At 45.6% G+C, this 15,517-nt stretch overlaps 1 protein-coding gene across 1 annotated transcript in view; it reads left to right on the top strand.

The window, feature by feature from the left end:
* The first annotated feature begins 9,121 nt into the window (after positions 1–9,121).
* The window catches only part of LOC103113236 (myosin-3), a 32,709-nt gene continuing 26,313 nt past the window's right edge, over positions 9,122–15,517 (top strand). The window contains exons 1-6 of the mRNA XM_007522764.3: positions 9,122–9,223; positions 10,084–10,295; positions 12,804–12,947; positions 13,771–13,927; positions 14,478–14,505; positions 15,278–15,386. Of these exons, the coding sequence (XP_007522826.1) occupies positions 10,092–10,295; positions 12,804–12,947; positions 13,771–13,927; positions 14,478–14,505; positions 15,278–15,386 (642 nt within the window). The 5' untranslated portion in view covers positions 9,122–9,223; positions 10,084–10,091. The remainder of the gene's footprint in view (positions 9,224–10,083; positions 10,296–12,803; positions 12,948–13,770; positions 13,928–14,477; positions 14,506–15,277; positions 15,387–15,517) is intronic.

The raw sequence follows: 15,517 nt of genomic DNA, 5'->3' as shown, positions 1-15,517 counted from the left end.
ACCCGCCTAGCACCAAACTAGCAGACTAGCTTGCTAGCTTCCTTCTCTATGCCATTGTTCAGATTCATGGAGTTCTTCTCACTTCTATCCCCAAATCCCCCTGGCAAGGCCCTGGGCCATGTCCACCTCTTTATAGCCTCCTTTCCCTTTTGGGATCTCTTTCTTCCCGTGTCCTGCTCAGAGCATTCTTCCCTGCTTTGCTCATGCTTCCCCATATTTCCAGCCACCAGCGCCTGTCAATCATCTGCATCAAAGGCAGTCAGTCCCCTAGCAGCATGGATACCTTCCCAGGGGATGTGTCTTCTCTTCTCTTTGCAGATGAGTGTCTCACAAGGCGCAGTCTCTTCTCTAGTCTTCTCCCTGGGTTTCGGGTGTATGGAGTCATCTCCGTGTCTGCCCACCTTTATCAGAAGTCTTCCCTTTTACTCCCAGGTTGAAGCTTAACATTTCCCAGGACCTTTGCTTTGATATACTCTTGCGTGTCCATTAGAAAGTTGAAACTAGTAGGTGCTTGGTGGGCTGAATGAAAGGGCAGTTATAGTCTCTCTCTGCTTGAATTTCTTTTCTTTCTTTATTTTAAAAAGGAGACATTAACAAAACCGTAGGATTGGAGGGGTACAACTCCATACAATCCCCACCACTAGATCTCTATCCCTTATCCCCTCCCCTGATAGCTTTCCTATTCTTTATCCCTCTGGGAGTATGGACCCAAGGTCATTGTGGGTTGCAGAAGGTGGAAGGTCAGGCTTCTGTAATTGCTTCCCCACTGAACGTGGGCGTTGACTGGCTGATCCATACTCCCAGTTTGCCTCTCTCTTTCCCTAGTAGGGTGGGTCTCTGGGGAAGCGGAGCTCCAGGACACATTAGTGGGGTTGTCTGTCCAGGGAAGTCTGGTTGGCATCATGCTGGCATCTGGAACCTGGTGGCTGAAAAGAGAGTTAACATACAAAGCCAAACAAATTGCTGAACAATTATGAACCTAAAGGCTGGAATAGTGCAGATGAAGTGTAGGGGGTACTCACTATTGTATTATTGCAGACTACTGTGTACTGCTTTCAGGTATATATTTTGCCCTAGTTTATGGATACATGTGAACATATGCTCTATCTCAGGGAACTTGGTCTATATCTAGGTTTTGGGACTTTGTTAGGAAGTAAACCACCTGGAATGGAATTAGAGAATACTATGAAAGGAAAGGTCTCACTCGAGTAATTAAGCTGAAGGGTTGTCATTCCACACCTGAAGTCTCCGGACACAGTCTGAAGTGAAGCATGCTGAGGTGGCATTCATTGTGTTGATTAGGTTGTGATCGGCAGATGCAATATTATTTGATATGAATTGAGAGAAGCATGCAGGAAAGTGTGCCCCACCCTCAGGTTCCAGGACTGGGGGAAATATAGGCTCTGTAGAAGAAATGTGAGGTTCCTGCTGTCTTAGGGTTCAAGAAGACAATGGGCAGTTATTGTTATCATCACATTATTTGGTAATTGGGTTAACTTTGAAAGGTCCCTTTGTTAGGGTTTGCTGTGTAATACCCAGCATCTTGTATATAGCGGTGCCACTGGTTGCTTCTGTTCTCCCTGGTCTAGGCTTTTGAGAGAGTCAACACTTAAAAGACTCAGCCTATGTATTAAAAAGACAGTCTGTGTTTTAAAAAGTTCGAGACATACAATCAATTTTCCCCTCTCATATTAATTAAATAGTAATTTATATGACTACAATTTAATAGTACGTAAACACTATTCCCACCACCAAAAGACTGTGTCCCATGAGTTTCTTTTCTTTTTCCTTCCTTCCTTCCTTCCTTCCTTCCTTCCTTCCTTCCTTCTTCCTTTCCTTTCTTCCTACTTCCCTTCCTTCCTTTTTAATTTTTTATTTTTTATTAGTGATTTAATATTAATTTACAAAATTATAAGATAACAAGGGCATAATTCCACACCTTTCCCACCATGAGAGTTCTACGTCCCCATTCCCTCCATTGGAAACTGCATTAAACTGCATCTCCCAAGGTCACAGATATGGGTTCACTATCATATATATATGTATATGTATATATTTATATGTATATATAAAACCTCTGGTCATCTTCCCCTTATATTTACCCATCTGAGAGTATGAACCAAAAGTCTTTCTTTTATTTTTTTTAAATTTCTTTATTGGGGGATTAATGGTTTACAGTCGGCAGTAAAATACAATAGTTTGTACATGCATAACATTTCCCAACTTTCCATATAACAACACAACCTCCACTAGGTCCTCCTCTGCCATCATGTTCCAGGACCTGAACGCCCCTCTCCCCACCCCAGAGTCTTTTGCTTTGTTGCAGAACCAAAATGCAGAAGGTGCAAGGTCTGGCTTCTGTCATTGCTTCTCTCCTGACATGAGTCTTTCTTTTTTGTTACTAAGGTTATTCTGAGACTCTGTGTGCATGATTTCAGTAGCCTTCTTCCTTTGTTGTTGAGGGGGTTAATGCTTTACAGTATAATCACTGACCTATCCATACAGTTTCATTATGTACTAGGCCCTTGAAGTTTTCTTCCTATCCTCCCTCCACCTTTCTCCCCAGAGTTCCTTGCTTTGGTGGTAATACTCTTTCTTTTTTTGTTTTTAATTAAAGCCAGGACAGGGAGAGAGAGAGAGAGAGAGAGGAGGTGAGATACTACAGCACAATTCTACTGCTTGCCAATCTTCCGCTGTGATGGCCTGGCTAGAACCTTTGTCCTTACACATTGTGTGCGACACCTCCCAGATCCGGCTGCTTGAAGATCTACCAGAGACTCTGGGCATTGACTCAGGACCCACCACCCTCCATGCCAGTCCATGGAACTGTCTTGGCTCAGAATAACCCATTTCCAGTGACACCTAATCCCTTTCACAGCAGGAAACAGAGAAGGCATCTGGGAGGCATGTGCTCAGGAGCCTGACTCCACGCTCTCACAGACAGACAGCAGTCCTGAGAACATTGCAGCTGCCAGAGCTCATGCTCACATACCTCAGGCTTCAAACAGCAGCAGAGAAAGAACACAGCTCAGGAGGAAGTGGCCAGGCTTGAGGAAGGGAGTCTCTCTCTCTCTGTCTCTGTGTGTGTGTGTGTGTGTGTGTGTGTGTGTTCATCTATCTACTCTCCATTTGTCTCCTTCCAAAGAGAGCATTTCTGAGGCACGATATGTTCTACCAGCTCATACAAGCATCACGCAGCTCTCTGCTCTGCCTGTGGGAATTAGCTCTCACTGGGTGATGGCAGAGAGAGAAAAGGGCTCCTCTTCTTTCTAAAAAGCCAGCTAATACTAAACTGACAGTCTTTTTTTTTTTTTTTTTTCCCCAGCTGATCAGAAGAAGAATCCTATATCTGGAGGGAATTTAGTCTGCTCCAAAGGCTGCATTTAAAACAAGAAGTTCTTTTCTTTAAGATATCTCTCCTTCCATGGAAATGATTAGTAAAAAAAATTTTTTTTTAATTTCAAAAAAGAGCCCAATATATTGCCTTCCCTCTTCTTCCTCATCTAAACAAAACAAATATTCAACCCAGGGTCAAGAGACCAGTGATACTGTGCTGTCATACATGAGAACCTTCAGAGAAAGAGAGAGACAGCACCAGCCTGACGGAAGTACCTGATACTGCGATCTCCGGCTGAAAGCATCTAGCTAGTCTGAGGACAGAGGGACAGAGTACCCCTATTCTCTCTTTTTTTTTTTTTTAATTTTTACCAGAGCACTGCTCAGCTCTGCTTATGGTGGTGAGGGGGATTGTACCTGGGCATGAAAATCTTTTGCTTAACAATTACTCACTCTCTCTCTTTTTAAGAACACTTTCTTCTTTTAAAAATTTTTTTAAAAAGATTTTATTTATTTGTTAATGAGAAAGATAAGAGGAGAGAGAGAAAGAGCCAGACATTACTCTGGTACATGTGCTGCTGGGGATTGAACTCAGGACCTCATGCTTGAGAGTCTAGTTCCTTAGCCACTGCGCCACCTCCTGAACCACTTATTATTATTATTTTTTCTTTAGTCTTTATTTACTTATGGGAAAGACACAGACAGAAATTGTGAGGGAAGGGAGTTATAGAGAGGGAGAGAGACAGAGAGACACCGCAGCCCTGCTTCACTACTTGTGAAACTTTCCCTGGGCAGGTGGGGACTGGGGACTTGAATGTGGCTCCTTGTGCACTGTAACATGTACGCTCAACCAGGTGCACCACCACCCAGCCCCCAGCCCTTTCTCCCTACCCAGAGGATCCCTGTTTTACAGATGAGAAAATGGGCTTGGATGGAGAAGTAACCTATTGGATAAAAACTTGGACACTCAAGCATGTGGTCCCAAGTACCATACGTGCCAGAGTGATGTTTTGGTTTTCTCTCTCTCACCCCTTCATAAGCAAATAAAGGAAAAGGCAAAGAAATATTTAAAATTAAAAAAGAAATAGAGAAAGGAAGAGAGAAGGAAAGAAAGAAAAAAAGAAAGAAAGAAAGAAGGCTCAGAGAAGGTAGGCCAGTACCTTCCATCACACAGTCCAACTATAGGCGACTCCCAGCATTCCCTCCTGACACCCATGTGAGTAATGTGCTCTTTCTGCTATCCCTACAGGTGCTTAGGCCCAGGAGGCTGCCTCTGGCCTAAAGAGAATCTTCTAGTTGCTGGGTGGTGGTACACCTGGTTAAGTGCACGTATTAGCATATGCGAGGTTCAAGCTCCTACTCCCCATCTGCAGGGGGAAAGCTTAACGAGTGGTGAAGCAGGGCTGCAGGTGTCTCTCTGTCTCTCTCCTCTCAATTTCTTTCTATTATAGCAAATAAAATAACAAATAGTAATAATAAAAATAAGGAAAAAAATGATCATCTTCCAACAAACCATGCCTTTTCAATTCCTGAAATCTTAATTCTATACTGTTTCATAACTTGATTATTTTTAAATTAAATTGAAAAAGATTTGACTTGTCAAATCTGCCTGCACAGCAAATCCACCATTCCTGGCAGCCATTTATTTCTCTTTTCCCTTTTTTACTTTATTTTACTTGATAGGACAGAGAGAAATTGAGAGGGTACAGAGAGGAAGAGAGGGAGAGAGAAAGAGAAATCCTTGAAGCACTCTTTACCACTCATGAAGCTTCTTCCCTGCGGGTGGGGGCCAGGGGCTTGAACCTGGGTCCTTGTGCATGGTAAGTGTATATTCTACCAGGTATCCACCACATACTTTCTTATGTGGTCGTTGTTATTGTGACTCTTTTTTTTTTTTTTCTTGCCTCCAGGGTTATCACTGGGGCTTGGTGCCTGCACTATAAGTATACTGTTCCTGGAGGCCATTTTTCCCATTTTGCTTTGTTGTAGTTGTTATAGCTGTCATTGTTGTTGGATAGGACAGAGAGAAATTGAGAGAGGAGGAGAAGACAGAGAGGGGGAGAGAAAGGTAGACACCTGCAGACCTACTTCACTGCTCATGAAGCGACCCTCCTGCAGGTGGGGAGCTGGGGGCTCGAACTGGGATCCTTAAGCTGGTCCTTGCAGTCAGTGCCATGTGCGTATACCCTGCTGTGATACCGCCCAACCCCCTGTTATTGTGACTTTTAAAAAATGTGTTTATTTATTGGATAGAGACAGAATTTGACAGAGAAGGGGAGTCAGAGAGGAAGAGGAGAGAGATAACTGCAGCACAGTTTCACCACTTCTGAAGCTTCTTCCCTGCAGGCAAGGACTCAGTTATTGTGACTTTTATTTTAGTGGTATCTTCTTGAGAGCTGAGTTCCACCTTTAATGTTGATCTTATTTTTTAGAATAGCCTTGGACTAGCTTCCTCCTTCACCCATCTGCCACATGTGAAAAGGAAGTGTTTTAGGAAAGACCTCTAAGATCACTCAACTCAACACTCTAAGGTTGTAGGAGGAAGAAATTAGGTGAGAAGAAAGGATGGGTAATTTTGGAAAGTCTGAGGATGGGAAACTATCAGTATTTCAGAGTGGCACAGAGATTTAGACCACAAAGTAGGCAGGGAAGAGAACCCTGAGAGATTACTGTCTTTAATGTCATGGGTGGCAGGTTAAGAGTGTTGGTGCTGGGGTTAAGTGCACATGGTGTGAAGCACAAGGACCGGCGTAAAGATCCCAGTTCGAGCCCCGGGCTCCCTACCTGCAGGGGAGCCGCTTCATAAGTGGTGAAGCAGGTCTGCAGGTGTCTATCTTTCTCTCCCCCTCTCTGTCTTCCCCTCCTCTCTCCATGTCTCTCTGTCCTATCCAGCAACAACAGTAGTAACAACAATAACTATAACAACAAGGGCAATAAAATGGGGGGGAAATGGCCTCCAGGAGCAGTAGATTCATAGTGCAGCCACCAGAAATAACCCTGGAGACAAAAAAAAAGTGTTGGTGCTTCTGCTGGGGTGAAGATGACTTCAGGGATGGAGGATGGACCTGAATTGAGGAGGCAGGACTGTGCCTTGCGGCAGTCCCATTGTAGGCAGGGGGGGGGGGCAGCATCAGGGGTTGAGGGGGGAGGGAGTTTGAGAGGCAAGCAAGTGCTTGAGCATCTCTCCCCTTTTTTTGTCCCCTGGTGGCCTGGAATTCCCAGGACAGGTTCTTTTTTTTTTAATTTTTAAAATTATCTTTATTTATTTATTGTATAGAGACAGCCAGAAATCGAGAAGGAAGAGATAGAGAGTGAGATAGACAGAGAGACACCTGCAGCCCTGCTTCACCACTTGCGAAGCTTTCCCCCTGCAGGTGGGGACCAGGGGCTTGAACCTGGGTCCTTGAGCACTATAACGTGCAATCAACCAGGTGCGCCACCACCTGGCCCCCTAAGTTCTTAATAAATGCTCTGGAGATTCCCTGTCATCATGGTGCTGCAGTCTCTCTCTCTCCCCAGATTCCCCAGTCTCAATCTGAATGAAAAAGTTGGCCAGGAGAGGTGAAGTCACACATGACAGAGCCCGAACTCCATCCACAAAAAGCAAAGCATAATAATAATAATAATGATAATTTTTATAATAACTTGAAAAGCCCTTGAAGTCAGTTTCAGATGCATTTGGGCAACTGAGCTACAACCTTTAGAGATAAAGGCTGTGTCTTCTATTTCTTTTTTTCTTTTTTTTTCCCCTGTCCTTTTTTTTTTTTTTTTTTTGCCTTCAGGGTTATTTCTGGGGCTTGGTGCCTGCACTATGAATCTACTGCTCCTGGAGGCCATTTTCCCCCATTTTATCAGATAGGACAGAAAGAAATTGAGAGAAGAAGGAAAGGCAGAAAGGGAGAGAGAAAGACAGACACCTGCAGGCCTGCTTCATTGCTTGTGAAGCGACCCCCCTACAGGTGGGGAGCCAGGAGGCTTGAACCTGGATCCTTGCTCAAGTCCCTGTGCTTCGTACTATGTGTGCTCAACCTGGTGTGCTACCGCCTGCCCCATTTCTTTTCTGTCATCATGATGTGCTCTCTAGAAGGGCCAGCATACAGTGGGCATTTAATTAATGCCCCATTATCACAGGGACCTCAGTCCAACTTCCCTATTCTATTCTTACCCCCACCTCTGGGCTTGGTATGAATCGGTCAGGAGGGGCCAGTTCTTATTCTCAGGTGGGAAATATTGACACAGTTCTATTCAGAATGAATGACCACAGGATAGCTGCCCAGTCACCCTCTGGAAAACTAAATTTAGGAAGGGAGAGGGAGGGGGAAGACAAAAAAAAAAAGTAGAATGAAAATGGACAAAAATAAATAAATAAATAAATAAATAAATAAATAAATAAATATCCTACTTAAGCTTTTATTTTTTCCAGTCCTGATTTAGAAGCAGTCACATTTGTTAGCCAGAAGGCCAGCCCCCTCCTCCCCAGGCCTCCCAGCTGAAGCCAGCAGCTGGTCTTTCCTAAGTGGTGATCTATCTTAATAACAACGGGTCCTCAAGCAGCTGTTGCTGTGAATGCCGGCTGGTGGAATTACTCCCTGTCATTAATTGACTTGTTGGTCCTACTGGTGCTTAAGAAAGGATTAGGTTAATAAAGATACTAATGAGACAGAAAGTTACACAGTAAATAAAAGAGAGAGAGAGAGAGAGAGAGAGAGAGAGAGAGAGAGGAATGGAGAAAAAAGAGGAGGAGATGGGAGGTGGGAGAGAGTTACTATTGTTGCTGTCTGGGAACACATTTTACAATCACAGAGCTCGGTCAGGACCTGGTTACTGAGACCAAAGTCTTGACTCAGCATTTCAAGAGATTGTGAACTTTTTTTTTCCCTTGGTTTCATTCAGTATATCCATATGTTGAGTAGTCTAAGCACATCACTGGTTGAATGTAGTCTGCCCCAGCCAGAGCTGTGGCTCTGATTTCAGAGCTGTGGATGGCGGCAAGGCAGGCCTCATACTCAGCCCCACGTTCAGAGAAAATCATCTCATAAGATGGTTAAGGATCCTGCTCATTTCTATATATACCTTCCCCACAGCAATGACCAAAAAAACATGAAGAAGGAGCAGGTTCTTGGCTTGTGGTGTCAGTCATTCTCTTTCCAAATATAGAAAAGGAATGAGCGCAGGGGGTTAGCAGGGACCTATAAAAGCACAGGCGACTGCAGCCCCTCTGTGGTGGTGTCCTGCTCTCTCGTGGGCGGAGGTAAGTCACATAGTCCCTCCTACAGGGCTCTCTGCTCATCCTCTGAGGCTTTGAGGACACTAACTGGGTGTTCTCTGTGCATGGTCCTGCCAGACTCTGGTAAGGATTAGAAGTTGAGTAGGAACTCCCCAGGCTCCAAAGGCCATCCACCTTCTCCTTCCAGCACCCTCCCCAAAGCAGAGGTGCACGCTGGCTGGTTATGGCTAGCAGGTGTCGATAAGCCAATCTTTGTTCACAGATTTCTCTGTCCACAGCAGGCAAGGAAACCTGTTCCCAGCCTGGTACTGCAGGCTCTTAAAATTGGGATTCTATCTTCCTTGCTCAATTCTAAGTAGGATGCACGGCAGGCTGAAGAAGGTGGCCCAGTTGACTGGGAGGAATCAGATCTGGGGGTGTTTGGGGGCTTTTATTATCTTCATGAAATGTACCTTGTGGGTCCTTTCCTGCATGTTCCTGCAGCGTGTTCTGGGATCGGGCTTTTTTGAAGTTACTCATTTACTTAATTAAGCAAGAGTTGATTCAAAACGGAACCAGACTTTCCACATGCCCCATGCTTTCACTCTGCGTGTTTTTTGCAGGCCTGATTTTTCCACAGTTGCTGGTGTTGCTTACTGTGCCCTGTGGTGTGACTCTCAGGTGAGAATCCCTGCCATGTCTCTCCCATAATGTGGAGGCTTCCAACAGTTCAGGCTCACCAACCAGTCTTTCTACCCTTTAGTCGGGCAAACGCTAGAAGAAGAAGTCACTGACAAGAGCTCAGACAAGACCAGGGGTACTTGGGGGGAAGATTTCCCAAATGGAAGCTGATGTCAAGTACTGCTTCTCAGCCACTGAGGGAAACAGAAATGCTGATCTCGTGTGAGGAAGTAGCCACCTTGCTTTAAATGGCTTTCAATTTGTTTTCACAACCTGCCACTTAGCCCACTCTCTTAGAAGAATAGAATTTATCTTGTTGAATAAATCTTCCTCAGGGTGTTGCAGATCAAGAAAATGAGGTCTCAGATCTGCAGTTACTTTTAAAAAAAAAAATTAAATTTATTTAATTATTAGAGACAGAGAGAAATTGAGAGGGGTCAAGGAGGAGATAGTGAAAGAGACAGAGACACCCACAGCCCATCTTCACCACTCATGAAGCTTTCCCCCTGTAGGTGGGGACCAGGGGCTTGAACCTGGGTCCTTACACACTGTAGTGTGTGTGCTTAGTCAAGTTCACCACTGCTTGGCCCCTGCTGCAGTTACTTTTTTTTAAAGGGCCTCTTCAACAATCATGGTCTTGAATAATTAAGAAAGCTGGAACAAAATGTGCTGTGTGGTGAATAGCCAGCCATTCAGTCAGTATGAGTCTGCTTGATATCCCCCCCCCCCCTCGGTATTAAGCCCCAAGGTAGGACTTCCACTGGGATGGAAGAGTCTGACCCCCGGGGCTCAGAGACCTGCCAGGGCACTGGTCAGGAGGCACCTGGCTTCACCTGGGGGTCGGGGTGCTTGCCTTGCAGCCGGCACTATGAGTAGCGACAGTGAAATGGAAGTCTACGGCATAGCTGCCCCCTTCCTCCGGAAGTCAGAAAAGGAGAGAATCGAGGCTCAGAACCAGCCCTTCGATGCCAAGACCTATTGCTTTGTGGTGGACACAAAGGAAGAATACGCCAAGGGGAAAATTAAGAGTTCCCAGGACGGGAAGGTCACAGTGGAAACTGAAGACAACCGGGTAAGCCTTGGCATGTCCTCTGTCTGCTGCCCCCGGGTTGCCCACTCTGAGCCCCTGCTGCCCACCCCCTTCTCCATGCGGTACTGGCACCGGAATGCCGCACACAGGGTCCCCGTCTTAGTTTCAAGAAAGCAGAGACAATACTGACCTCAGGCTGCAGAGTGGAAGAACAGCTGAGTTGGGATGCATCAAAGCGCTAAGTGCCCAAGTTCTTTTGTCAGTGCTCACATTTGTAGGTCAGAGGGCTCTGCTCTGTGCACCTCACGGACGTGGACTTGGGAACCCAAGTAGGATAACCTCACTTAATACATGCTTCTTTGGCAGTTTAGGTCTACCCCCAGTTCTTCTGGTGATATAACTGAGGAAGTAGGGAAAGCACGGACCTCAGGAGGCCACAAAAAGCGCCCTCATGTGGTAGGATGAGGAACAGTGGCGCCCACTCCCATCTGGTCACTAAGGTAGAGCAAGATTAAGAAAGGGGCCGGGTGGTGGAACACCTAGTCAAGTGCACTAGTTACCAAGCTCAAGGACCCAGGTTTAAGCCTCCACTTCCTACCTTCAGGGGACAGGGGACACTTCACCAGCAGTGAAGCAGATCTGCAGGCGTCTCTCTCTCTCTCCCCCTCTCCATGTCCCCTCCCCTCCTCTCTGTCCTATCTAATAAAAATTAGAAAGATAAAGTAAAAAATGGCCACCAGGAGTGGTGGATTGATGTTGGTACCAAGGCCCAGTGATAATTCCAGTGGGAAAAGAAATGAAGCAAGGGAAAAAGAGAAAAAGAAGATCCAAGAGTAAAGGAATTAGTGTTATTGGTTTGGGGGGTAAAGGAAAAAGATACTGACACTTCTCTTCGATAGTGCATGTGCTGATATTTTCGCCAGGAAAGCAGTTCTCTGTGTATTTCAGGCACAGGAGGTAAAAATGGGCTCACAAGTCACCAGAGCAAGGACAGAAACTTCACAGTGAAGCTCAATCTGAGAGGATCTGAAAGACACTTCACAAGGAAGGCAGACAACCTAGGGTAGTTTAGGTGAATCAGTGCAGACAGGCAGCAAAAGGCAGGCTGCCCACTAGCTCTGCCCAGGAGGGAACCAGAAAAACTGCTCAGTTTCAAAGGAGGTTTCAGGTCTCAGCAAGCAAGAGGGTCAAGATAGGGGAGGTGAGAAATGGAGCTCATCTCCTCTTTGCCCAGGGTCCTACAGCCCAGGGAAGCCAGAGGATATTAATGTAGAGGCTCTTCCTCTGCAAGGAGGGGCAGAGGTAGTTCCCAGTGCTATGAGCCACTGCTTTGGCCCATATTCCCTTCCCTGGTTTGAACACTGTCAACAGACAGGCAGGAGGGGATGAGTTGCAGCAAGAATGAGCGAGGAGGACAGAGAAAGGGAGGGTCTGGGGTGGAGGGCTAGGCAGCTGATTCCTTCCTTAAAAAAATCTTTTAAAGGGGCCAGGCAATGGTGTACTTGGTTAAGCATACACATTACAGTGCACAGGGACCCAAGTTCAAGCCCCTGGTCCCCACCTGCAGGGGGGGAATGTCTTCTTCATGAGTAGTGAAGTAGGGCTGCAGGTGTCTCTCTGTCTCTTTCCCCCTCTATCTCTCCTCCCTTCTCAGTTTCTCTCTGTCTCTGTCTAGTAAATAGATAAATAAATAAATAGATCAATAGATATCTAAAAAAAATCTTTAAAGGGGCCAGGTGCTGATGTGCTGATGCACTTGGTTAAGTGCACATGTTACCATGCACAGGGACCCAGGTTCAAGCTCCTGGTTCCCATCCAGGGAGGAAGCTTCAGGAGTGGTGAAGCAGTGCTGTGGTTCTCTTTCCCTCTATATCTCCCCCTCCTCTCAAATTTTATCTGTCTCTATTCAATAAATAAAAGTTTTAAAAATATTTATTTATTAGCATGACTTAAAGAGAGGAGAGGAGAAAGACACTCAGAACTTTACTCTGGCACATGTGACATGCCTGGGATCAAACTTAAGACCTCATACTTTTAAGCCCAATGCTCTAGCCACTGCACCACCTCTTGGGTATTCCAAATGCAGCTCTGTGGGCACCAGTTTGCAAGTGAAATGCCACCTCCCTCTTCCTCTTCTGTCCCTGCCTCAAGAACACCAATAGACTTGAACTATGTGTATGCTTAAAAGAAAAAGGAACTGGGTCTGGAGTTCTGGGCTGGTGTCCATATAAGATCACTGAGTTTCCTGCTGATTCTGTTCTCAATGGCACACTTCATACCCCCCCCCCCCCCCCGAGATCCTTTCCTTTCATTCTATCACCCTCTGCTAGCCTCAGCCCCATTGGGAAGGGTGAAGGGTGTGTGTGTGGGGGGGGGGGCAAAGTCTTCACATCCTGTTGCCACAAACACAGCCTGTTGCCACTTTGTCTTGCCTCTGAGTACTTTGCTCTAGTACCTGTTTCAGCTGGGAAATCTCATTTGGGTAAGAGGCAAATTTGGGTTTGGCAGGGTCCAGACTTTTAGATGAGCACAGCACTCCTTCCCTTGCAGACCGTGGTGGTCAAACCTGAGGACGTGTACTCAATGAACCCTCCCAAGTTTGACCGGATCGAAGACATGGCCATGCTGACTCACCTGAATGAGCCAGCTGTGCTCTACAACCTTAAGGATCGATACACCTCCTGGATGATCTATGTAAGCACTTGGGCTGGGACACTTGATAAGGACAGCCTGGAGGCAGCCTGTCGGGGGAGGGGGATAGAATTGTTTTGTTGTTGTTGTTAACTTTTCAAAAGATTTTATTTATTTATCTATTTTTGAGAGAGAGCGAGCGAGACAGACAGAGACACTAGCTAGAACTCAGCTTTGGAGTATGGTGGTACTAGGAATTGAACTTACGATTTCTGGAACCTCAAAGTGTGCTACCTCCGGGATGTCTCTCCATCCCATGAGATTCTGAAGGCTTAGTGTTTGAAAAGGTTGTTGAACAAAGATAGGATTAAAAAAATATTATGTGTGGTGGGAGAATGAGATGAGAGGCTGAGAGAATAAAAGAGATTCATGGATTAGGAGGAAGAAAGGCTGGAAGAAAGAAGGGGCAGGAAGGGCAAGTGTGTGGGGGGGAGTAGGAAAGATAGGGCCAAGGATTGGGTCATTATTATTTGGCATCATTATTTCTGACTCTGGAGACCTGCCTATTCCCCTCTGAGTCTCCATGGCCTCATATATATGTGGTATGTTGCCTCCTCTAAAGGGAAGAAAAGCGAAATTATAAAGGCAGAGATTTATTTTGCTATTGTATTGAGGGGATTCATGCTTTACCACGCAGTCATTGATATATGAGCATAATTTCATTCTACACCAGGACCCCACCGTCTCTTTCTCCAAGTCCTTTGCTTTGATGCAATATACCAGGGCAAAGAGTTTTTTAAACACACACACACACACACATACACACACACACACACACACACACACACACACACACACACTGACTTCTTTTTTGCATCCCCCACAGACCTACTCGGGCCTCTTCTGCGTCACCGTCAACCCCTACAAGTGGCTGCCGGTGTATAACCCCGAGGTGGTGGATGGCTACAGAGGCAAAAAGCGCCAGGAGGCCCCACCTCACATCTTCTCCATCTCTGACAACGCCTATCAGTTCATGCTGACTGGTGAGTGTCCCTCTAAAGGCAGCTGGGAGCAGGAGGCCAGGGGGCCAGGCACTAGACAGGGCTCAGGAGAGCTGATGGGTGACGCTGGGCCTATCTTTGTCAGGAACGTGATATCCAACACAAAGGGGAGGGTTGAAAAGGTATCTGAAGAGGCAAATGAAGAAAAAAGAAAAAAAAAAAAGAGGTCAGATGTAATGGGCCTTGTAGACCAGAAAAGGAATTTGGGTATAATACAGTACTAGCTAAAAGTATGAAACTTTCTTATGGTCAAAGCAAGCAAACAAACAAACAAACAAAAAGAGACTGAAAGACTGATAATTTCATGTAGGTCAGCCCAATATGATGGGAAATGACTGCCTGGCTTAAGTAGGGCTTTTCCACTGTTAGACTCGCACTCAAGGAGGAGGCTATTTTCGTTTTCATTGGGGACTAAACCAGGTATTAATGGAAAGAGGAGTTTGTACGGTTGAGTTCTGTTTCAGAATGGCATAGAGCTGGGAAGCTATTTCTGTATTCTGCTAACAACTTCATTTTATTTTCCTTTTGGTAGATCGTGAAAACCAGTCCATTCTGATCACGTAAGTATCAAGGCAGAGAATGGTTTCATAGCTATTACTCCCATGCAGATGACGACAGTGCCATTTGTTCTATCTGTCCATAAGCAAGTGTCTAGAGCCAAGTCTTTAGTGAAAAACTTGGGTTGGGGCCAGGTAGTGACACACCTGGTTGAACACACACATTATTAATGAGCAAGGACCCAGATTCAAGTCCCCAGTCCCTACCTGCAGGCTTCATGAGTGGTGAAACAATGCTGCAGCAGGTCTCTCTCTCTCTCTCTGCATTCCCTCTCAATTTCTCTCTGTCTCTGTCCCAAATAAATAAATAAATAGACAATAAAGTGGGCCAAGGGGTGGCACAGCTGGTTGAATTCACATGTTACAATGCAGAAGGGGCTGGGTTTGAGCCCCTGGTCCCTACCCGCAGGGAGAAAGCTTTGCAAATGGTGAAGGAACTGCTGCAGGTGTCTGTCTCTCTCCCTCTCTAGCTCCCCCTCCCCTCTCAATAAGTAAAATCAATAAAAAAAAAAAAGACAATAAAACCAACTAGAGTTAGGGATAAACAGAGAATTATGTGTAGCACCACTGACAATCAGAACTGTCCATTATTGAGTCACCCTAAATTTTCTGTGCCCTCCCTTGACCTCTGTCTCTCCACTGGTCTAACATTGGTTTGGTAGGTGTGTATCTGGGGTGGTTCACAGTATGTCCAGACCTCTGTGTGTGTGTCATTTCAGGGAGACTGCTTGTACTAACAAGACTTGTTTCTCTCTCTTTTGATCACTCTAAATAGTGGAGAATCCGGGGCAGGCAAGACTGTGAACACCAAAAGGGTCATCCAGTACTTTGCAACAATTGCAGCTACTGGAGACCTTGCCAAGAAGAAGGACTCCAAAATGAAGGTATTTGGGAGAGGAGAAAGACCTGCTTTGCTTCTACTTCTAACCCTCATCTTTAATTTCTTAATTTTATATTAATTGGATAGAGATGGCCAGAAATTGAGAGGGAATTGAGGAGGTAGGGAGGGAGAGAG

The sequence above is a fragment of the Erinaceus europaeus genome, chromosome 12 (genome assembly GCF_950295315.1).
Source record: "Erinaceus europaeus chromosome 12, mEriEur2.1, whole genome shotgun sequence".
NCBI lineage: Eukaryota > Metazoa > Chordata > Mammalia > Eulipotyphla > Erinaceidae > Erinaceus > Erinaceus europaeus.
The sequence above is the reverse complement of the archived record's forward strand: the minus strand, read 5'-3'. Positions and strand labels throughout refer to the sequence as shown.